The 25,395-nt window shown below is 48.3% G+C and overlaps 1 protein-coding gene across 2 annotated transcripts in view; it reads left to right on the top strand.

Moving 5' to 3' along the window:
- Positions 1-25,395, top strand: part of CPT1B (carnitine palmitoyltransferase 1B) — a 243,969-nt gene that overhangs the window by 198,082 nt on the left and 20,492 nt on the right. For both annotated transcript variants that reach the window (XM_086918762.1, XM_086918772.1), the window contains exon 17: positions 19,942-20,055. In XM_086918762.1, coding sequence (XP_086774888.1) covers positions 19,942-20,055 — 114 coding nt within the window. The remainder of the gene's footprint in view (positions 1-19,941; positions 20,056-25,395) is intronic.

The following is a 25,395-nucleotide window of genomic DNA, read 5'->3' as shown; positions in this document are numbered from 1 at the left end:
AGGACTTGCGATGACACGCTCCAGAGGGGGCAAGGCGGACCCGGCTGCGGCCCCCAGAGACAACTCCGTGGTGGCAATGTGGGGCAAGGCGGGAGAGTCGGCTTCTACTGAGGTGGCACCACAGGCTGCGGGGGACTCGTCGCTGGTGACCCAGGCATTTATGACCTCTTTCATGTCAGACCTCAAGATGGAGATTGGCGCTCTGTGCACAGAGGTTCACTCATGTGTGCAAGAAAAGAGGTTACAGACTTGGGAGACCGGGTTGATGGGCTGGAAAAGACAGTGAATGCCCGCACGGAGGACCAGGAACAATTGTGGCAACGCCTGGCGGCACTAGAGGAGCAGCACATAGAGCTGCAAGTAAAGCAGGAGGATTTGAAAAACCGAAGCCGCCGTAATAACCTCCGCATCCATGGGGGTTCCTCTTGGTGCGGAGGGGAAGGACATCATTACATACGTGGCGCAACTCCTCCACGAGGTCTGGGGGGATGAGGACGCTTCTCCGCCGGCTTTGGATCGAGCCCACAGGGTTTCCGGGCCCGCAGGGAGGCCGGGTCGCTTCCCGGACATCTTAACTAGGGTCCATTTTTTCACAGAAAAGGAGGCTATCCTCAGGGCGGCACGCGCCAAGCCAGATCTCTGCCACGATGAGCACAAGATCAAAATCTTTCAAGACTTGGCGCCTGACACTCTACGACGCCGCCGAGCTTTTAAGCCTGTGACTGAGAAGCTGCGGAGCATGGGCATTTCATACCAGTGGGACCACCCATTCGCCCTCATCTTCCAATGGGAATCCAAACGCAGAGTGCTACGGAACTACACGGAGGCGGAATAGTTACTTTCACTGCCGTCATCACCGCCAACCAGCCCTTCCCACCCCCGACGCCAGGAGCGGGTGCCTGCCAAACCATCTTGGACTACTGTTCATCGCCCTCGACGTTCGCCACCCATGGATGAGCACTCTGCCTCTCAGGCCAAACAGGATATCATCGCACATATATGATCCCTTGAAGGGGATAAGGAAGAATCCACCTCGCACCCCTCGACTCCATGACAGACTGAGCACACACCCGCAATGGACTGTGAAGCAGACGCTCATTGAAATGCACCCTTCTTTCTAGGTTTGCTAATTAATGTGCCATCTTGATTTACACCCTGGTTCCTTGCCTATAGGGTGGGGGACGCTGAGGCTTCCCTACTGGATGAACTTGAGGTCGACTGCAAACCTACCCCCAATTGTTCCTGAGGGAGTGACATCCCTGGGCTCATCCAAACCCTCGGGTGTAGGATGCCCGGCGAAGGGAACAGAATACTTTGGCCACGTTGGCCATTGTTGTTTTACTATCCTACACTGCTCTGCCTTCCTGCTTTTCTACATCTTTCTCTTCTCTTTCTCTATCTCCTCGAGTGTGGCGGGCGGGTAACGCAGTGGCGCTGGCGTATACCCCCGGGCAAACCAGAAATGATCCTGCGCGTCCCCACCCCTGACCTGCGCGGCTCTCTTCGGTGGCTTAAAGGACTAATTAGGGATAGGAACAGATAATGGCCCTTCCACTCCCTCTGAAGGTGCTTTGCCTTAATGTCAAGGGGCTTAATTCTACGAACAAGCGGCAACAGGTGTGGCGATACCTCCTACAACATGACATTATATTCCTCCAAGAAACTCATCTGTTGAAAGAAGATGTCCAGCGCATGGCGCATCCCAAATATCCACTCCAATTCTGGGCTACGGCGACCACTAAAACGGCTGGGGTGAACATCATGTGCAGGAGCGGTGTCAGGCAGGGGGAAATCAAGGCTCTATATTGTCCACACGGTCGCTTTGTTAAGGTGGAGTTGGAATAGGGAGGCGCGTTTTTATGCTATGCAATGTGTATGCACCAAACCAGATGCAGGACTCCTACCTCCGAGCACTTTTGAGGGACCATATCCCGCAGGGCAACTCCTCATTGATCCTAGGGGGTGACTTTAATCTAGTATGGGACTCTGAGGCAGACCGCAGTGGAACATCTTTGACCGGGATGGGGGCCATGTCTTCTACGTTTCGTGCGCAAATAACGGACCTGGGCTTGACAGATGCCTGGCAATACTGTTCGTCGGAGGCAAGGGATTTCTCGTTCTACTCTCATGTGCATCGCTTGTACTCGCGCATTGACTATCTATTTATCTCTCATGCCATGGGTGCGAGACATACTGGCAGAGTCTATGTCTGCTATATCGCTCTCTGATCACGCTCATGTCAAACTACTCCTGCAGAACCTGGCCGCTGGCCCCCACTATGCTCCCGAGGTGGCGCCTACCGCCGAGGAATACTGCAGGACCCGGCAGATGTAGAAATCATACAGGTTGCCATTGACTCTTACTTTGCAAGCAATGATATCCCTGAGACACCCTTCACCGTGGTGTGGGATGCTTTCAAGGCCACAATTCGAGGTCACATCACCTCGCACGCGAGATCCGACGTTTAGAAGATAGCCTGTCTGCAGACATCAAGGCGGCAGAAAAACAAGACCAGGTCCGTACCTCGCTTGCATCCCGGCGGCGGCTCGCGAACCTTCGCCGGCAACTGCGCGTTTTACGCTCCAATAAAGCGGAAAGATCCCTTATAGCCTTGAAACAGCGGTATTATGAAGGGGGGGACAACGTGGGCAAGCTATTGGCGAGGCGCCTGAGGGCACGGGCAGCGAACGTTCACATAGCTAATATTAAACTCCCGGGCGGCTCACGAGTCACTTCTGAGCGGGCCAAATGCGAGGCCTTTAGGGCCTACTACGCCACACTTTACGCGGCAGAGCCACCACCCCCGCTCTTATCGAGGATGCCTTAAACCAGTGTGCTTGGAACCAGTTACATCCCCACCACGCTCGGAGTCTGGAGGGGCCTCTAACTGCGGAGGAGATGGTGGCGGCGCTAAAGGACCTCCCACTCGGAAGGACTCCGGGGCCGGACGGCCTACTGCTGACCTTCTACTGCATGTTTCAGACACAGCTCATACCCCACCTCTTGCGCTTGTACAATTCTTTCTTGGACACTGATGGTCTGACACCCTCTATGGGCATGGCGGAAATAGTGCTCATACCCAAACCTGGGAAGGACCTTGCCTTATGCGCCTCATACCGCCCAATAGGGCTCTTGAATACTGACCTTAAAATTTACACCAAAGTCCTTGCCAAACGTCTGGACCCTCACATGCCTGGTTTGGTGGAGCTGGACCAAGTCTGCTTCATCCGCAATCGTCAAGGAGCAGACAATGTACGTAGGCTTGCACACTTAGTGGGGAAGGAGCACGCCTGGAACATACCTGCTTGCCTTCTATCGCTCGACGCGGAAAAGGTGTTCGATTGGGTAGACTGGGGTTTTCTTCGGGCGGTACTGCAGAGGATCGGGCTAGGCCAGAATATGATCTCATGGCACCATATAAGTCTCCACAGGCCAGAGTCAGGGTTAATGGATGGCTCACTGAGCCTTTCCATACTTACAAGGGTACCCGGCAGGGATGTCCTCTGTCACCTCTGTTCTTTGCCCTTGTGGTGGAACCTCTAGCAGAGATGATCAGACAGAGGACGGACATACATGGCATCGCTATGGTGGGTCGGCAGAACAAGGTGGCGCTATTTGTGGATGACCTCATCCTCACACTCTCACGACCGCACATATCTCTCCCGGTTCTGCACACCCTTTTACAAAATTTTGAACGGGCCTCGGGCCTCAAGACTCAAAATCAATCATAGCAAATCCTGGGTCTTGAACCTCACAATTCCTAAAGAGGAGATTCCCACCTTGGAGAGACTTGCGCCGTATCAGTGGGCTACCGATCATATCCAATATCTAGGTCTTAAGCTAACTCCATCCTTAGACACATGGACCCAAATTAATTGGCGTGGCTGTAGGAGAGCAGTGTTGGAGGACTTGCGAGGATGGAAGCCTCTGGCGATGTCATGGCTGGGCAGGCTCAATGCCATCAAAATGTTGGTCCTCCCTGAAATATTGTAGGCGACATGCTGTGTTTAAATTCCTACACTATTGCTCATTTTTAATCATATGTTACACGCCGGCCCAAAATAGGGTTGTGGGCATAATGCTTTGTGTATCTGGCCCGGTGTTCTGTTTCTATCACGTAAAATAAAAAGATTATGAAGTTAAAAAAAATAATTGAAATTTGGTGGCAGTATTGCAGCACTTTGTTTTTCTCAAAATCATTCCTTTTGAGCCTTAAATAAATGGAAACTCTTCTAGCAGAGTATTTCACTTAAAGATAGGCATGTTTAAAGTGTTTGAGAGTATTTGTTTGCTATATTTTTCTTTGTGGTAACATTCTGGTGCCTAGCTTAAGTCAAGCACAATAGCACAGGACTGCAAGTCATCTTGTTTCTATGGCATTAGTGCAACATGTACATTTCAATTTATGAAGCATTGTTATTGGAAAATAGCCTATTAAGGTGAATACGGATGATAAGTATGCTGTTATTTGAAATGATTAAAACATATGTATGATTGTGAAACAGGAAGGGATGTATATATTGAACATGCGCTATGGCATTCATAATGGCGATGTAAATTGTTTTGGGAGAAAGGTTATGTCTGAAATGGATTCTGCTGTGGCGCTTGTTGTATGGACCTGGATTTCCATGCTGCACAATGGAATTAAATGGGTAGATTACTCCCAGGCTTTCTCTGTAATTTGAGAGGTTTTGTTTTGTGTGTAACAAGGTACTGGCGGTAATGCCTAACCATGCACCAACTACGATTTGGTGCAGGCCAGCTAAACCACAACTCTTTTAAATATATTTATCAAACAAATCCAGTTCAGTTCAAAGGACAACAGATGTGGCACACTGGATGATAGCGAGAACAACAGTAGTGCGTGAAAGGTGTAGGTTTTGTACTCACATGGATTTAGAATTGTTTGCATTGATTTTAGAAAGTGATAACCTGACAACAAGGGCATAACAAGCATTGGATCATGGGATGAACAATGAATCATATATGAAATCACAATGATATTTTATTTAAAACTTTTTTTATTGATTTCAAACAAGTGAGTCACATTTCTTGGTTTGTATACAATTATATATGTACACTGTTACATTTGTTATACATTCAATAGGAATCAAAGAGAAAATCAGGCATTAAGTCCCACTGTCGGTCGGGTATAGTCCCTCATCTCCCTGGTAGGTGAGAGACACAGTTTATCCCGGTATACTTTCCACTTGCTCCATTTTTTGTCACATTTTTTAGGGCAGCCTCTTGATTCAAACACCTCTTTTTCTGCTATCATACACTTGTCTAATTCTTTAGTCCAATCCTTCGGCGATGGCCTCTCGCCCGCCCCCCATTACATTGCAATTGCGCGTTTCACCAGTATGTATACCAGCATGGTCATTTGTCATTTGTTGCTCCGCTTCCGTATGGTCTGTAACCTCTCATATATTAAGGGGTCCCAGTTGGGATGTTAGGTCAATCTCTTTTCCTAGCGCTCTCTGCATGTGTGTTGTAGCTCTCTCCCATAGAGTTTGTACTTCCATATTATGTGGTAGAATGTGGCTTCGCGGTTGCAGCGGCGGAGACACTGCGCATCTTGTCTCTTCCCTAGCTTCGTCAGCGTAACCCTGTGAAATAGGTACGATGTAGAATTTTCAGTTGGATAAGGCGAAGCATAAGGGGGATGGCCGCTTCTCTCTGGAACATCAGTGCAGTTTGCCAGTCATCAACGTCTAGGTGCCCAACATCGGCCTGACACTTCTCCAGAAGAGTATAAAACATATCTGGCAGGTTGTTACATAGTTTCTTATATGTTAAAGATAGAACTTTCTCTAGTATAGGTTCTGTAAGCAATTGGTCCTCTAAAGGGGATGACTCCGGTATATTTGCCATGTTTGGGAGTGCAGCCTGAAGGGCATGTCGTACCTGTAAATAGCTGAAGGTCTCGCCCTGAGCTAGTTCATATTGTTCCCTTAGATCCACATTTGTTAATATCTTCTTCCTTTTCACTAGGTGACCTAATGTGGAGATTCCTATAGTGTCCCATCTGTCAAAGCCTGGTTGATGACAGAGGAGTCCGAGCTTTTGGGAGGACCATAGTGGGGTAGGATTCTATGGAATTGAACGCCATTTTGGCGTCCAGGGACAACACCACCGCGTCTCTCTCTATTAGTTGTTTGTGGCCCGGAACATTATTATGATGACAGATATTTAAGGCAGTGTTCCGGCCCAGCACGAAGCTCGACTGGTCCACATGAACCAGTGAAGGGATCCTTGAGATCAAACGAGATGCTTGGAGTTTGGCGAGGATTTTTGCTTTCACGTTGATTAATGAGATCGGCATGTAGGATTCACAGTTATCAGCGGGTTTCCCCCGGCTTACGGATGCCTACAATAGAGGCCAGCCGTTGGTCCTCCGGTAAGACTCCTTTTTCATAGCTTACATTTTACAATTCTCGTAAGTGGGGCGCGACGTGTGAGGCCGTTGGTTTTAGGAATTCAATTGGGATCCCATTGGACCCCATCACTTTCCCTGACTGCACACTGTTTATTGCTAGACGAATCTCGGTGTCTTAGAGGTCCGCCTCTAGTGTATTCCTATCGTCAGTGGTTAGGGTAGGCAAACGCATATCAGCTAGCTATTGTCGGGAGTCTTCAGCAGTACCCGTGGTTGAGGAGGTGTAGACCCTCTCGAGGTGATCTGCAAAGGCATCCACGATGGCTTGCGGGTCTTAGATGTATTGCTTGTTGCTAAGTGTTATTCTGGGTACCCAGCGCTCTTCCTGTTCCCTCTTTTCCAACCACGCCAGCATCTTTTCTGCTCTATCTCCTAGTTCGTACAGCCTTTGTCGTGAAGCAAGCAATCGGGCCCTCGCCCTCTCCTCTGCCAGGGTTATCACAATGGTATTTGATGTAAAAGTTATTAAAAACATATGATTTGATGATGATTCATCAAGTAGTTTTTGGAATGCATTGACACAGATTTCTGTTTATAATCATGCCGTGTGAAAAACGAGTAGTATTTTATCTATGTCTATATATTTGCTAATTTATTTTTATGGTGAGCAGAGCACACTGCACAACTTGACAATGACTTTGGCTGAAACGCTTTGTTTTGCACAATAAATGAGAGTGCTATCATCTAGTGTGCCTCATCCTTTGTTCTTTGAACTTAACTAGATTTGTTTGATATTTGGACAGCAGATGCCGCCGTTGCTGGCACCGGCACCGCAAGGCACGTAGTACGGCATATCGAGCAGCAACCTTGGTTGTCATTATATATATATATATATATATACTATATATGTTGTGAATCTTTGTTTGTGCCAAGTGGTTCAATGCCATGCATACTATAACAAAGTGGAGAAAATTGGGGGGGGTTGGGGGGGCGTATGGGGCTCACTCCTGCCCTTACTAGCTCAAACAAACACAAAAGTTGGCGTGATACTCTCATACAAATGTTGTTTGCTTATTCAGCAAAATAGCAGGTCTGTACCTGAGGCTCAATGAGTTCTCTGTATGCTGTTGCTTATTTGTTAGCTGGATTCAAGGCAATTCCAAGAAATGAACGAGGATGGCTCACTCACATAATGTGACATGCTTCATCTTTGGCCCCCTCATCCCACCCTGATAAGATGTTACTTCCAGGGCGGCCTCAACCTCATAATGGGGCTATTCTGAGGGAGTTCTTAGATATTACTTCTCTCAGGTCAATGAATTGGGTCCAGATTATTACTTTAAAAAACCATGAAATAATCCTCTAAAGTATCCTTTAATATAGTGGTATCACTGGTTGAATAAAAGGTTACCAAGGGGTAAATACAGGAGGCATGCTTAGGTGTAAGGACCTTCTATACATCACTATATAAAAATATTTTTTTATACCAACATGTTTCTGCCTCTAATCAGCCGTGGGTCTAGGGCATCCGTCAGGGCTGGAGAGAGGACCTGCCTCTCAATTGGTATCCTAATTAGTGATAACCTGGAGCTATTCAGCTAGGAGCTTCACGGTCTGTTCGGGGTGAGTTTCTCCTGCAGTCACACTTTTGTCAAAGTCGAAAACCCACATAGCACCTAAATTGCCAAATCAAACAGCCGTCTGGTGCCAATTTCCTGAATAAGCAAACAGTATTTATCTAAGGGGTATCACGCCAACTTTTGTGTTTGTTCAATGCCATGTATGACACTTTCGCCAACAATGCTTCTACCTACTATATGCAGACACAGCAGCCGTTCGTCTTGGCTAATACGTTAGCTGGCTCTGGCATGTTAGCAATGTTGATACTTTCTGGGCTGACAGCAAGGGAAGAGGTAGAGATAACTCAACACGTACTTCCCCTGGAACCAACAAACAGTGACTTCCTTCCTCTACCCCCGATCATTCCACTCCTGTCGGGGTACGTCTTTTCCAATTTCTACCCGTCTGGAATACAATAACCTCAGACAGATGGGTTCTACAAATGATCCAATCTGGTTATTGACTGGAGCTTACTGACACTCTCCCAAACATTCCTCCAAGATCGCATTACATGTCACAAGAGTATTTGAACCTTCTCAAACAAGAAGTTCCATCTCTATTGGAGAAAGGAGCTATAGAGCCAGTCCCATTACAATATCAAGGGGCCGGCGTATACTCCCTATATTTTCTGATACCCAAAAGGACTGCCCTCTCAGGCATATACTAGACCTCAGAGACATGAATCTGTACATCCATTGGGATCATTTCTACATGGTAACACTACAACGAGTGCTCCCACTCCTTCAGCAAGGCGACTTTCTGCCTACTTAAGACTTAAAGGACGCATACTTTTATATTCCAATACACCCCGCACATCCTAAATACCTCAAGTTTGTGGTAGCGGGACAACATTACCAATTCAAAGTATAATAATTTCCTCCAGTGTAATGTGGGGAAAACAGAAATCATGCTCTTTGGAGAGGCACCCCTCTTGTGGACACCCGACTGGTGGCTGACAGATCTAGGCCCCCATCCTGTACCCAAGACGTTAGTAAAAAATTCGGGGATCTGGCTAGATCAGGCACTCACAATGAAGGAGCATGCTGCTCAAACTGCAGGGTCTTGCTTCAATGTAATGGGCCTACTACGCCGAATTTTCCCTCTGCTCCCCGATTTCTCCCGGAAAACCCTTGTCCAGGCACTTATATTCAGTCGTCTGGACTATTGTAACGGCCTGTTAGTCTCTGCCAATGAAGTCTCATTGGCCAGATTACAGGTAGTTCAGAACTCGGCATCACGAATGGTCCTTAATGTTCCCCCGAGAACTCCCGCCCACTTTTTGATGAAACTACACTGGCTTCCCATCCGCCAAATGGTCAAGTTTAAAATCTGCTGCACCATCCATAAGGCATTGTACAGCTCAGGCCCCTCTGATCTATCCGAGAAATTCAAACCTTATTTTCCCACGAGAACTCTTCGCTCGAGCACTAAACATATGTTGATAGTACCACGAGGAAGAAGAGCTAGACTAGGAGGAAGGGCTCTCTCCCATCTTGGCCCTCACTCCTGGAATGAGCTGCCCCTACCTCTGAGACAGTGTTTAGACCATCTACAATTCAGGAAGCTGCTTAAAACGACTCTTTTTTGTACCTGTTAGCTTGCTGGGGCCACACACCACATTCATGTTCCACTTAAGCGCAGAGATACCCCTTCGGGGGTGGATTCTAGCACTTTCTAAGCATATAAATAAATAAATAAATAAAGTGCTCCTATTCAGAGTCACCATTGCACCCTGAGTATTTAGCAAATGTATGGCAGTAGTCGCAGCTCACCTACGAAGACAACACATTCACCTCTTCCCATACTTAGACGAAAGGCTCATCAAAGCCAGTTCACGACCAAACTATCTACAACACACTTGCAAAACAATACAGCTGCTCCACAATCTCGGATTCACAGTCAATCTGTCCAAATCCCATCTCCAACCCTCCAACACACAAACATACTTGGGAGCTACTCTCAATACGCAAAAAAATTTAGTCTGTCCCAGTCCAGCCAGAATCCGCAACATTTAGGCTCTAATTTTCCAGTTTCAGCCCCACCACTCATTACCAGCTCTGGTGTTCATGCAGTTAGTAGGAATGATGGCGCCTTGCATCTTAATAGTTCCCTTTGCAAGACTTCAAATGCGTACCCTTCAGGAATGCTTAGCACATCAGTGGAATCAGTCTCTGCGTCAATTATCAGATCTAGTGTTGGTGGACGGCTACACTCATTGCTCTCTGCAGTGGTGGAATCCACATAACTTTTCCAAAGGGTGGCCCTTCATCAACCCAGTTCCACAGACAGTGGTAACAGCAGACGCATCGCTCACTGGTTGGGGAGCTCATCTCTAAACTCACACAATTCAGGGCATGTGGGGTCAGCAGCAAAAGGAACTTCACATAAATCATCTAGAGCTCCTAGCAGTATTTCTAGCGCTCAAAGCCTTTCATATTCACCTAGTAGGCAAAGCTGTCCTGATACGCACAGACAACATTACAGCCATGTATTAGATACAAAAACAGGGAGGAACACCCTCTCTCCGACTGTCACACCTTGCACAGACCGTCTGGAAGTGGGCCATACATCACAAAATCTATCTCCTACCAGAACACCTTCCAGGAATAGCCACTCTATAGTAGGGGATATCTGTGTATAGTCATAATCTAGTGAATAGTCCCGCTCATGTGCGGGGACCCCAGAGCAATCAAAAATAATCTCTTAAGCTGTCTTCTCTGCAGTAGTGCATAGACACTTAAGAGAAAATGAAAGACAGATAATGCAGCCTATACATGCAAGGCTACACTGTCCAGTACTTCAACTAGAAATGCAAAGGATCTTCCACCAATATCACATTTAAACCTGTCTGCCAGGTTTTACCATGGAAAACACTTCCCCCCTTCACCAAATCCTTGGAATGAAAGAGAGGAAGGACAGGATAGACAAGCCCCCATAGGCTGCTATTATGTGGCTCAAAAAGGGATACCATTCCTTTAAGGAAACTTTCCAGAACTCTCCTGGTATCCCAGAATGAACAGCAACTCCCTCCACTTTCAGTTCTTATTTCCGGCTCCTGCTAGCAGGACCCTGGAGCATTGAGCTCTTCCTTTTTTGGACATTTTCTACTAATTGTGCACTTTTAGAGTGTCGGAGTGTGTTCACTCGACGTGTTTTGCCTCTTCTCATCTTTGTTGAAGTTTTCTCTGGTGTTTTGGACTGGTCTTTTATCAAATATGCCTGCCTTATTTGATAGATGTCCTGAGTGCTCCAGGAAAAAGGCAAAATCGGATCCTCACAGGGTTTGCATCCTGTGCCTGCCTGCTTCTCATGTTCCTGAGGAGTGTGATATCTGTCTGCAGTTCCCGAAAAGGACCCTGAAGGACAGGGAGAAGACCAGGCTCCAAGGTTTGGAAAAGAGAAAGCAGCAAGGACAAGGTGGGTCTGGGCTTGAAGGGGCTCCTTCCTCTGCCCATGCGCCGGCCTCTGGGGGGCTCCCAGGTAAGGAAAAGGCCAGAAAACTCCACTGGTCGCCGTCGACGTTGATAGCCTTGACGTCGGAGTCGAAAGGAATGACCACAGTCTGTTACCCGTCTCCCCGGGGCTCTGGGTCGAAGCGCCTTCGACGTGGAGGGGACTGACGTCGAGACCTCCGACGAGGTCGACATTGAGGACTGATTCGTCGTCGAGCCATTATCGACGTCGAGAGAGGTCAAGACACCGACGCTCGCCGTTGAGGCGACACCGCCGGTCACCGTCGACATCGACACGTAAGTCGGCGACGTCGAGACAAATATCAGCGTTGAGGCGGAGGTCGTCGATGCCGAGAAGATCGCTGTCGTCGAGGAGACGTTCGATGCCGAGCAGACGCTCGTAGACGTCGAGACGACGTTCATCGATGTCAAGGAGATGCTCGTCGACGTCGAGGGGGAAGCCTAGACGTTCAAGGAACAGGACGGAGTCCTCTGCGTCAGCGAGTACACGGGCGCGACGGCGCCATCCCTCTTCTACGAGGGGTGGGGCCTCAAGATCGCCCCCCTCTGGTCAGAAGAAGAAGAAATGGAGAGTGGGACAGTCTCCGGGCTCGGAATACTCTCAGGTTTACTCACCCGCTTAACCAAGGTCGCCTACACCTCCTCCTTTACCTGTGGATCCTCCTCCGCGGAACCCGACTCCTCCTCCACTGCCTTAACCTCCTACTCCACCACCTCCGGTTCCTCCTCACCGTCCTCCTCCACCGGCTCCGTCAAGGTCGGCCTCGTTGCCTCATTTGCCGACGCTGCCTACGGGGCCTCCGCAACCTAGGCTCCCGGTTCGGCCTCCACAGCGCCCTCCTTTCTGGCCCGCGGAACGCCCGAAGCCGCGGAGGTCGAGGTCTCGCTCAAGACGGAGAGATAGGTCCAGGAGTCGCCGTCGCTCATCCACGAGGTCCAGGCGGCGCCGTAGGAGGGACAGGTCTAGAACCCCCCACACGGATTCGTCCAGTGCCAGGGAATACTCGCCAACCCTGACGGACTCCCCTCGGAGGAGGGTGTCCCCGATCGACAACATTGTCTCCTTCCAGGAGGTTTTACTACGATGAGCGGCCAAGTTGGGCATCTCCCTCACGGTGACCACGCCCCTGACATCCGTCATCTTCGAAACACTGCACAAGAAGCAGTTGTCTTACCCATTGTTGCCGTTGGTGCCAGGGTTGGTGGAACCAGCCATGGAACTCTTCCTCCCCCCTGCGGTTACGAAGTCAGTGCCCTCAAGGCTATAAAAGCAGTATCGGGTCTCCGACTCGTACCCAGTGTTTCTGCGCTTGGACCCTGCGCCTGACTCAGTGATTGTGGCGGCGGCGAGGAAACAACACGCCACCACCCCATCATCGACAGGGCCTCTTGACAAGGAGAGCCGCTGGATGGATTTGGCGGGCAGGAAGGTCTGCGGGACGGCCGCCACGTCTATGAAGGCCGCTAGTGCATCAGCCTTGCTGGGACGTTATGATCGGTCCCTATGGGAGTCCCTCACACGGTTCGTGGAGCTCCTTCACAGGGAGAACAGGGAGGATTTCCAGGAGATCATGAATGAAGGACTTATGGTTTCCAACCAAGTGATCGGCGCTGCTGCGGATTCAACCCTTCCTGGCAGCCCACGGGTACTGTCATGGGGTCAACCTGAGACGCCACGCCTGGCTGCGTCTGACGTCCTTGAAGCCCGAGGCGCAGCAGAGGGTTGCCAATCTACCCTTCTCTGGCGAGACCCTTTTTGGGAACCATGCGGACGATGAGATGGCCCGCATGAAGGCGGAGGCTGAGACCTTGACGGCTGTCGGGTTGGAGAAGCCGAAGGAACAGAAGAAGACCTTCCGCTCGTTCCAGAGGCGGTATGGGGCGCAAGGTAGAGGGCAAGGTCGGCAGGCTGGGCAGCAACAACAGCTGCAGCAGCAACAGTTCCAACGACGCCCGTTCCAAAAGCGCCAGAGGGGCCGCGGTGGTCAGCAGTCTTCATCCGCGACCAAAGGCCCGGCTGCGTCTAGGCCCTGAGGTGCTTCTTCCCCCTCATCCGTTACCTGCTCCGGTGGGGGGAAGCATCCGACATTACCTGGCAGATTGGAGAAACATTACTCAAGACAAGTGGGTGCTGAATATTGTTTGCAATGGATACAGTCTTCGGTTCACCAGTCCGCCTCCAGCGATTCCACCGGTTGCCTCGCAGTTCCAGCTATGTAAGCTCCAGGCGGAGGCCGACACCCTGTTAAGAAAAAGGGCGATAGAAGATGTCCTGTTGTCTCAAAGGGGAAAGGGTCTTTACTCTCGCTTCTTCCTGGTAAGGAAGAAAGACAAGAACGAGTTCAGGCCCATTCTGGATTTGCGACAAGCAAACAAGTGGATTCGCAGGGAGAAGTTTCGCATGCTGTCTGTGCACCGGATTTACCCTCAGCTGCAAAGGGAGCTTTGCACAATAGATCTGCAAGATGCGTACTTCCATGTGCCCATTGCACGGAAACACTGGAAGTTCCTGCGGTTCCTCGTCGGCACAAATCACTATCAGTACACCGTACTAACGTTTGGACTGAAGTCTGCACCCAGGACTTTTTCGAAGTGCATGGCTGTGGTGGCAGTGCACCTGCGAAAGAACAAGGTGTTTGTCTACCTGTACCTGGATGACTGGTTGATCAAGGCCTCCACCTTCCAGGAAGCACAACTGCACTTCAACAGGACGGCTGTCCTGCTGAATCAGCTGGGGTTGCACATAAATATGTCCAAGTCTGTTCCGATCCCGGTCCAGTGCCTGCAGTACTTGAGAGCCTCCATCAATATGCTGTCAGCAAGCGTGTCTCCTTCGGAGGAGAGACGCTTATCACTCCTTCGGAAGGCTCAGGTTCTCATAGCTGCGCCATCTACAACAGCGAAGACGGTGTCTTCTCTACTGGGGTCAATGGCCTCTTGTATCTTCCTCACTCCACATGCGCGCCTGCACATGAGGCCGTTGCAGGAATGCTTTGAGGATCAATGGGACCAAGGAAAGGGTGCTGGTACGACAGGATTCAGTTGTCTCGTCTTGCCCAACAGGCCCTGAGATGGTGGTGCTCGGCAGAGAATCTACTCAGGGGGGTTCCTTTCCACAAGGATATCCCGACTCAGACTATTGTGACGGATGCATCTCTCCAGGGCTGGTGAGCACATTCAGACCATCTACAAATCCAGGGAACATGGTCTCCAGCAGAGTCCACGTATCACATCAATTTCCTGGAACTCAGAGCTGTTCACTTGGCACTGAAGGCCTTTCATCCGTCCTTCCAGACTAACTCCTTGCTTGTACAGACGGACAATACGACCACGATGTATTATCTCAACAAGCAGGGGGGCTCAAGATCGCGCACACTGTCACAGGAGTATTTACATGAATCGTTTTTGGCCACTATAGGTGTGGCAGGGTATACTCAGACATGAGTCCCTTTCTCACTGCACCATCAGGATTCAAGCAAGCCGGGCCGAAGACGGCTGAAATGCCAGAAACCGGTCCCCGGTAGCTTGTCTCCTTTCTGGTGAAGAATTGGCTTGGTAGTTTAGTCTGCCCTGTTCCCATGATGCACTGGGCCAGGGACAGACTGATTTGCATATAGCCAGGTTCTGAGCTGGGATGGTGCAGTGAGATAAATAACGGTGATGGATCAAGCCCTGATCTTTGGACTGGGTAAGAGTGGTCTGCTTAATTCAGACACTCTGTTCATCACCACCCCCTTTTCTGAATCGTTTTTGGCCACTATAGGTGTGGCAGGGTATACTCAGACATGAGTCCCTTTCTCACTGCACCATCAGGATTCAAGCAAGCCGGGCCGAAGACGGCTGAAATGCCAGAAACCGGTCCCCGGTAGCTTGTCTCCTTTCTGGTGAAGAATTGGCTTGGTAGTTTAGTCTGCCCTGTTCCCATGATGCACTGGGCCAGGGACAGACTGATTTGCATATAGCCAGGTTCTGAGCTGGGATGGTGCAGTGAGATAAATAACGGTGCTGGATCAAGCCCTGATCTTTGGACTGGGTAAGAGTGGTCTGCTTAATTCAGACACTCTGTTCATCACCACCCCCTTTTCTGAATCGTTTTTGGCCACTATAGGTGTGGCAGGGTATACTCAGACATGAGTCCCTTTCTCACTGCACCATCAGGATTCAAGCAAGCCGGGCCGAAGACGGCTGAAATGCCAGAAACCGGTCCCCGGTAGCTTGTCTCCTTTCTGGTGAAGAATTGGCTTGGTAGTTTAGTCTGCCCTGTTCCCATGATGCACTGGGCCAGGGACAGACTGATTTGCATATAGCCAGGTTCTGAGCTGGGATGGTGCAGTGAGATAAATAACGGTGATGGATCAAGCCCTGATCTTTGGACTGGGTAAGAGTGGTCTGCTTCATTCAGACACTCTGTTCATCACCACCCCCTTTTCTGAATCGTTTTTGGCCACTATAGGTGTGGCAGGGTATACTCAGACATGAGTCCCTTTCTCACTGCACCATCAGGATTTAAGCAAGCCGGGCCGAAGACGGCTGAAATGCCAGAAACCGGTCCCCGGTAGCTTGTCTCCTTTCTGGTGAAGAATTGGCTTGGTAGTTTAGTCTGCCCTGTTCCCATGATGCACTGGGCCAGGGACAGACTGATTTGCATATAGCCAGGTTCTGAGCTGGGATGGTGCAGTGAGATAAATAACGGTGATGGATCAAGCCCTGATCTTTGGACTGGGTAAGAGTGGTCTGCTTAATTCAGACACTCTGTTCATCACCACCCCCTTTTCTGAATCGTTTTTGGCCACTATAGGTGTGGCAGGGTATACTCAGACATGAGTCCCTTTCTCACTGCACCATCAGGATTCAAGCAAGCCGGGCCGAAGACGGCTGAAATGCCAGAAACCGGTCCCCGGTAGCTTGTCTCCTTTCTGGTGAAGAATTGGCTTGGTAGTTTAGTCTGCCCTGTTCCCATGATGCACTGGGCCAGGGACAGACTGATTTGCATATAGCCAGGTTCTGAGCTGGGATGGTGCAGTGAGATAAATAACGGTGATGGATCAAGCCCTGATCTTTGGACTGGGTAAGAGTGGTCTGCTTAATTCAGACACTCTGTTCATCACCACCCCCTTTTCTGAATCGTTTTTGGCCACTATAGGTGTGGCAGGGTATACTCAGACATGAGTCCCTTTCTCACTGCACCATCAGGATTCAAGCAAGCCGGGCCGAAGACGGCTGAAATGCCAGAAACCGGTCCCCGGTAGCTTGTCTCCTTTCTGGTGAAGAATTGGCTTGGTAGTTTAGTCTGCCCTGTTCCCATGATGCACTGGGCCAGGGACAGACTGATTTGCATATAGCCAGGTTCTGAGCTGGGATGGTGCAGTGAGATAAATAACGGTGATGGATCAAGCCCTGATCTTTGGACTGGGTAAGAGTGGTCTGCTTAATTCAGACACTCTGTTCATCACCACCCCCTTTTCTGAATCGTTTTTGGCCACTATAGGTGTGGCAGGGTATACTCAGACATGAGTCCCTTTCTCACTGCACCATCAGGATTCAAGCAAGCCGGGCCGAAGACGGCTGAAATGCCAGAAACCGGTCCCCGGTAGCTTGTCTCCTTTCTGGTGAAGAATTGGCTTGGTAGTTTAGTCTGCCCTGTTCCCATGATGCACTGGGCCAGGGACAGACTGATTTGCATATAGCCAGGTTCTGAGCTGGGATGGTGCAGTGAGATAAATAACGGTGATGGATCAAGCCCTGATCTTTGGACTGGGTAAGAGTGGTCTGCTTAATTCAGACACTCTGTTCATCACCACCCCCTTTTCTGAATCACTGTCACAGGAGCGCAGGCGATCTGGCACTGGCTGTTGGCCAGAGGACTGACGATAATGGCGACTCATCTGCCAGGTGTGCAGAATGTTCAGGCGGACGCCCTCAGCAGACTGCTTCAGGAAAACCACGAGTGGGTCATAAATGACGAGGTGCTCGACGACGTCTTCGCCATGTGGGGCACTCCAGACGTGGATCTGTTCGCCACCGCCGAAAACAGCAAATGCCACGACTTCGCCTCGAGGTATTATCAGCCGGGGACTCTGAGGAACGCGTTATGGATCAGCTGGTCGAACAGCTTTCTGTACGCTTTTCCACCCATTCCCCTGATTCCGGCGGTGCTCATCAAGCTGGCCCAATCCCGGGCGCGGATAATCCTCATTGCTCCAGAATGCCCAGGCAGTGTTGGTACACGGACCTGCTTCATCGGTCGATCCTACCTCATTGGGGGCTGCCGTGTCGGCCGGACCTTCTAACGAAGTTCAGGGGCAGTTGGTGCACCCCAACCTCTCGTCGTTGAGTTTGGCGGCATGGCTCCTAAGATAGTGCAATATGGCCACTTGAATCTTCCTGAGGATTCATGGACATATTGAAGGAGGCTAAGACATGGACATATTGAAGGAGGCTAAGAGGCCATCTACTAGGACCTCTTATGCTTACAAATGGAAGAGATTCTGCATCTGGTGCACGTCTCAGAACTATGATCCGACGACCTGCAAGGAGGATGTTATCCTTCCATACCTTCTGCATCTAGCTCAGTCTGGACTTAATTTCCATTCCATTAAAGTTCATCTGGTTGCGTTGACTGTGTACAGAAAATGCCCTTCGCAGACATCCTTCTTCCAGATTCCTGTGATTAAGAATTTTTGGAAGGGTTGAAGAAGGTGTTCCCTCCTGTTCGGCTTCCTTCGCCTGCATGGGAACTGAATGTGGTGCTGTCCAGGCTGATGATGGAACCTTTCGAGCCTATTCATAAGGCTTCACTAGAGCACCTGTCTTGGAAGGCGGCGTTCCTCGTGGCCATTACATCGGCCCGCAGGGTGAGTGAGATTCAGGCATTGTGTTGCCAGGAACCTTATACTGGATTTCATGCTGCTAAGGTTGTTATGCGTACTCACCCTAAGTTCCTTCCCAAGGTGATTTCTGATCTTCATGTTAATTAGGTTATAACTTTACCAACTTTTTTCCAGAATCCTTCCACTCCAGCGGAAAGGTCTCTTCATTCCCTGGATGTCAGAAGGGTGCTGAAATTCTATCTGGATAAAACCAAAGACATTCGCAGATACGACCAATTGTTTGTCAACTATGGGTCGGTTAGGACTGGTCTGGCTACTTCGAAAAAGTCCATCTCTAGATGGATTGTGTCTTGTATCCAGCTCTGTTACCAGAAAGCGAATAAGACCTTAGGGGGTAAGCCTAAGGCTCATTCCACCAGGGGCAAAGCGGCTACAACAGCTTTGCTTCGTAACGTTCCCATTGCAGAGATCTGCAAGGCTGCCACTTGGAAATCGGTCCATACCTTTGCTAAGCATTACTGTCTGGACTCTGATGCCAGGGCAGATGCTCAGGTTGGGCAGGCTTCATTGAGAAATCTGTTTGCACAGTAGTGGTGTTGCCTTATTTTTCTCCACCGCCAGGTTGTTTTTTGGGATGGGCGTGCCATTCTATTCACTAGATTATGACTATACACAGAGATCCCCTACTACAGAAGGAGTAGTTTCTTACCTGTAACTCCAGTTCTGTAGTAGGGGTATCTCTGTTATAGTCATAAAGGCCCACCCTCCTCCCCGGTGGAGAAAAGGATAAAATGATGAATGCTACAGGTCTAGCTGTATACACCTCCAAAAAGAACTGAAAGTGGAGGGAGTTGCTGTGCATTCTGGGATACCAGGAGAGTTCTGGAAAGTTTACTTAAAGGCACGGTATCCCTTTTTGAGCCACACAATGGCAGCCTATGGGGGCTTGTCTGTCCTCTCCTTCCTCTCTATCATTCCAAGGATTTGGTGAAGGGGGGAAGTGTTTTACATGGTAAAACCTGGCAGACAGGTTTAAATGTGATATTGGTGGAAGATCCTTTGCATTTCTAGTTGAAGTACTGGACAGAGTAGCCTTGCATGTATAGGCTGCATTATCTGTCTTTAATTTTCTTTTAAGTATATTTGCACTACTGCAGAGAAGACAGCTTAAGAGATTATTTTTGATTGCTCCGGCGTCCCCGTACATGAGCGGGACTATTCACTAGATTATGACTATAACAGAGATACCCCTACTACAGAACTGGAGTTACAGGTAATAAACTACTCCATCTGATCGCAGATCTACTCAGCAGGCATAGACAACAGATTTAGGAGTAGGTGATTGCCTTGATATGAATTACCTGACACAAAAATCCTGACAAGTTTACCATCTCTTTCTCTCTCTTCCTAGCTCACTCTCTTTCTTCTCTTCACCCGTCGCTTTCTCTTTTTCTCAAGCTCTGTTCCCTTTTCCACCCTTTCACCGACTATTTCCATCGATTTGCATCTCACTCGGCCTACCTCAGTTCTTTGTCCATCCTTGCAGCAGTTCTCCAGTGTTCTCAGAAAATACTCTGTCTTCAGATATTCATGCTTTTTCCTAGAAAGTCAACCGGTGATGTTCTGTTTCTCTTTCCAGGTGCTCTCTGAACCATGGCGACTTTCCACTAGTCAGACCCCCCAGTTGCAGCTCAAAATGTTTGATATTACAAAGTTTCCAGATCATGTGTCCGCTGGGGGTGGATTCGGACCGGTAAGAGGGGTTCTCTAAAGAGGGGAGGTGCTATTCTCTACAACTACTGTTTCCTTTCATGCTCTCTCACTTCTCTCTCTCTCTCTCCCTCTCTCTCTCTCTTCTCTGTATCCGCTTCCTTGCTCATTCACCTTTCCTTCTACTTTTTTCCTGCCAAAATGATATCTAAAGCCTTTCTTTAACTCTTGATTTTTCTCCATGCTTTCTATTTTCTGCTTCCAGTGGCACTCTAAATTCTGTGTGGAGTCTCATAATTGTCTATCTCAAGCTTCTGTCACTTGTTTGTGCTCTGGTTCCTTGCCCACTCTCCCTTTGCTGATGCGATGTATATTTGTCTTTTACCAATTACAGTTCTCTCTTCTTTTTCTGCCCATCAGTGCTTCCTCTCCTCTGTTATCTCTAATTTTTCTATAGCCACCTGATTCATCACTACTTTCCTTCTCTCTCCCATTCTTTCTATTATCGTTCACTCCCTTGCATTATATTTTCTTTCTTCTCTTTGTGGGATATGATACCCAACTCACCACTGCAATGTAAGATAGATGTATTCTTTCTAAACTAATTGTTGCATTTATGCTAGGAAGGCAAAGTGTACTGAGGGACTGAAGATTACATTTATTTTTGCCAAATTCATAGTGAAATGGTCAGCGTAAACCAATTCACATGTTAATTTTTTTTTAATAGTTGTGTTTGTAGCATGTGTGGCAAAGACTCCACTTTAGAATGTGTTTGTTTCCCCATTGGGTTTGAACGTTTCAACCACTGCTCTGAGATTGATGAGTTCTTCATAGGTTTTTCATGTCTAATTTTCTACTCATCAAGACAGATGCCTGGGAAATAATCATTGCCCAAGATTACCCTAATGGGTGTACCTCTCCTCTTCCACCAGACCATGACCGCTTTGCCTCAACACCCAGATAGCCCGCACCCTAACCCCTGTCTCGGTAGTGTCTTCTTCAATCTCTGTGGGAGGATGTAGACAGTAAGGGGGTGATGAAATAGACGTCCTTCCAATGTTGTCCAACATGCAACTCTAAATATCTGTGAATGGACCAGCATGGTGTCTGCAACCTCTGCCTCTCCCCTGGCCATAATGAATCATCCTGTTTGTTCTGCCTCTCCTTTCAGTGTAAACAGTCTCTAATGTACCAAAGGAAAGCCTCTGGGCACACTTGAAAATGCGGGGACTGATCCCACACCCGAGCACTCACCACTACCTCTCCTCCAACACCACAGCCATACTCGCCATCCCTCCACTTTCACCAGAATCTTCTGCAAGGTCAATCCATTCATTTTCTGACCCTGGTATCTCATATTCAGAGGGAGCTTCATATGACAAACCTGCTGAGACAAGGGATGGGTGTGACTCTTGGGGTGACTACAACATTGACCCTGCAGACATTCCTGACCTGGAGACTTTCCCAGCCAAACCATCTCCGCTGTATGAGTATGAATACTGTGTATTATGCCCTAATTCAGTGTGCAGACCACCACCACAGGCTCGACATGCATGCCCTACAGCAGTGGTTTCCAATTTGTGCGCCGCGGCACCCTGGTGCACCATCAATACTAGCCAGGGGCGCCGTGCACAGAGTTTGGGAACCACCATTAGCAAATTAGGGTGCCAGCTGTTAGACTTGTTTTGCTCTGGCCTAATACAGCTGTTACCAGCGTTAGCTGATAAATCTGAGGATACAGGGAGCCAGCTAAGCCTTTTACCCAGGCTGGAAAACTGTGAAAACCACCACATGAGAATACCACCTCGTGGCTTTTTACAGTATTTAAATAGTGCTGCCACTAATACTGGGAACAGTTTCATGTCTGACAATTTCTAAGAAGCCTTGAATTCTACACAAACAATATCGCTGTTCTTGAAAACAGAAAAGAAAATAGAGCATTTTGTTCTGTGCCGTTTGTATCCCAAAGCAAAAGATAAAGTTACGGTGGGGGATTCCGATATATTTTGCGACTCGCTATTTGCACATTTCTCTAGTTGTCTAGGGCCAGATGTATCAAGATACACTTTTGCGATTCTCAAATAGCGATTTTTAAGGAATCGCTATTTGAGAATTGCAAAATGGTATGTATGTAGAAATTCGCTATTTTTTAGCGATTTCTTAAAATTCCTTAATTGCGATTAAGGAATAATTTCCCATTCATTTCTATGGGCCAGGAGGCCCATAGGAATGAATGTGAAATTATTCTCAATTTGCGATTCGCAATTTGCCAATCGCAAATTGAGGATAATTTCAAGGGTGCAGGGGTGTCCCAAGGACACCATGTTGCACCCCTGAAATAAGCATGGGTGCACATGTGGTGCACATACATGCCCAAAGGGCATGTATGTGCATCACATGGCACTTTGAAAAATGCAAAAATGGGCATTTTTCAAGAAATTCGCAAATTACCACCAACTTGAAGTTGGTGGTAATTTGCGATTCCTTAAAGACAATTAGCACATTTTTTTTGCTTCATACATTGCATTTAAGAAATCGCAAATTTTGAGATTCCTTAAATGCAATCGCAAAATAAGGAATCGCAAATTTGCGATTCCTTATTTTGCACTGAAATTTGCTACAGACATACCATTTTGCTCAAATGAGTTCGCAAACGCCGAAATTTGGCGAATTTCGGCGTTTGCAAACCCATTTGAGCTTCATACATCTGGCCCCTAGTTCCTGTGTGTAACTTTTGCAGTGAAGTTTTCTAAAGGCAGAAAATGAAGTACATGCAAGGCTCCATCAATTGTTGTGCGTGCAGACTAGATACCACTCACTTTCTAACTAATTGAGCACATGGATCAGATTGGTGGTCCCATCCTGCTGTGGGTGCAAGCAGCTGAAAACGATGTACAGCAGACATAATTATTAAATCAGCTGCTGGACCTAAAATACCTTTTTCTAGAAATGTGTTTCTTGTAGTGGGGACAAAAGCTACCTGCTCTATTTACTGAGACAACAGACAACGACCACTTAGGCAGACAGAAACAATGGAAACGTTTTCAACATTTAAAATAAATATTAAAAGAAGAGAAAGCTACAAGATGTGTGTTAATCAGCCTTGAGGCCTTTAAAAATGATTGATACGCAAATTCACAATTTCAATCATATATGTAATAGGAATTCAATTATCGTAATTCTAAATACACATGCTTTTATTTGAAGGGAACAGAAAGCTCCAAAAGGCAAACTATGTACCATACACATAACACTGGCTTTCTTGGAAGTCATATATTATATTTGGTACTTGCCATTCCTAAAACTGATGTGATCGAAGATGGAGAAATTATATCCAGGGCTTCGTTGATGAGCCTCACAATGTGACCAGCATGACATGGACGATAGTCCTGATGTTGAATAAATGCATGTATTTATTCAGGGCTTTGGCAGACTAAAGAGAAAATGACCATGGCTACTTTGGTTGCAGTAAAATCTGTGCATGTTAAACTGCACGCAACTACCTCCTTCCAGCAATTCTAGATGTACAGGTTCTCCCACAGAAATACTTCTGGCATGCTAGGTCATAGAAATGCAGGCAACACAAACAAATCTAGAACACTCCATGACTTTGAGAAGACAGCACATTTAAGAGGAGGTGTAGCTCCTTGACACCCGCGAATGAATGTTTGTGCTCTATAAATCTCCTTTTCATTTCATTTCATTTAATTTCTATGTGGATGGCTATCTGAAAAGCCACGGAATGGGGCACTGTTGGCTTCTATTTGTAAATGTAAATGTAAATGTCAAGGTATTTGTAAAGCACACTGTCACCAAGCGGTTTCCTGGCGCTATTACTCATACCGCTGTGGAACCCTTCCTGGCTTTCCCTGTGAAGTGTCCACTCCTGGGCACCCCCAAGGTGAAGCCAGGCATCCTAGCGCTGTTGGGGCCGGTGTGGAGGTTAAGCAAGCTATTGCCCAGAGTTGCAGCGTGGGGCACATGATTAGAATAGGCACCGAGGCGAGAGAATTGTCAGGTCCAAGGAAATTGAGCCCAAGACCCGCCGAGGCGGGAATTGAACCCTGGTCCCGGGCCAGAATTCTGCATCAGGGTCTGCCGCTCTAACCATTGAGCCACACTCCTTCACATTTCTTTCGCATGAGGGCTGGACCTGCACACGACTAGACGCTAGTTCCCTGTGGGCGTGGTCTTCGGTTTGTGAGCGTATTTCTGTGGTAATGGACATGTTTCCATTCTTTCAGGGGATATATGATTATAATTCCTTCATCTGCTTCATCCCAAATATTTTCAGGGAGAAAAATGGTAGTACTCCCGAGGCCGATCTTGCACACGCCCCCCCCCCCCTTCCTTCCCCCCCCCCCCCACCCCACCCCCCCCCCCCCCCCCCCCCCCCCCACCCACCCAATAAAATAAAGTAACATAATGGGGAGCTGCGGCCATCGACCAGTAGGTCAAGGGAGCCATGGGTTTAAACAGTATGGGAACCACTGCCCTACAGGATGAGGATGACTTTCTGGTGGTGGCCCTCTCTAAGACAGAATTTCTAATCCAATTCTGCCCATGCACAAGTAATTCTGTGACAACTTTAAAAATCCCGATTGAAGCAAGGTGGTGAAGGCATAGGGCAAAAAGAAATTCAATGCTTCTCCAAATGACTCCCTTTACATCAAAGGCCAGGTTCTCCATAACCCTCTAATGGTCCACTAGGCAAGGACTCAGGCCTCAGGTCTCTGCCCAGGCAACAGGAGATGACCTGCCAGATGAGGGAAGTAAGCACATCCATGCCGCAAAAAAACATATAGCGGTTGGTGCAACCACCCAGTGGGGATTTGCCTATTTGGTTGGTTTATTGTTGGTATATAACATATATCACTGGGATGAGTTGAAGGCCCTAGTGCAGTACTTTTCCTGAGAGGGATAAGGAACTGGTTGCAGGGGAAAAGATAATTTCCAACTCAAATATCCACTGTGCATTGGATGCCGCAGATACTTTCTCACATTGTAAATACCAGCATTCTGCTCTGTCATGCATGGCTTTGAGACTCAAGGTTCAAACTGGAGGTCCATCAACACCTCCTTAACATCCCATTCTATGTGGAATATTGTAAAGTAACTGGGTGCCCTGCAGTCTGCCACACCAAGGGCTACTTTTGCGAACAGCCATTCTGGGTGGGTCAAGACCACAGCCTTTGGCCAGGTCAGTAAAATGCCTTTCACGGGCCCAAGAAGGCAAAACATACTCTAGGAGAGGCTACAAAGGCAACAACGATAAGGGCTGTGGTAAAGATGGTTGTTGTAATGGAGCCTCTGTTACCAAACACTGACTCACCTACTTTCCACTGATCAAACAACACCTGTTATAGGGAGATTAAGGGATTTC

This window comes from Lissotriton vulgaris, chromosome 1_1 (assembly GCF_964263255.1).
Source record: "Lissotriton vulgaris chromosome 1_1, aLisVul1.2, whole genome shotgun sequence".
NCBI classification, from domain to species: Eukaryota; Metazoa; Chordata; class Amphibia; order Caudata; family Salamandridae; genus Lissotriton; species Lissotriton vulgaris.
Note: the sequence above shows the minus strand (reverse complement) of the source record. Positions and strands in the feature narration are given on the sequence as shown.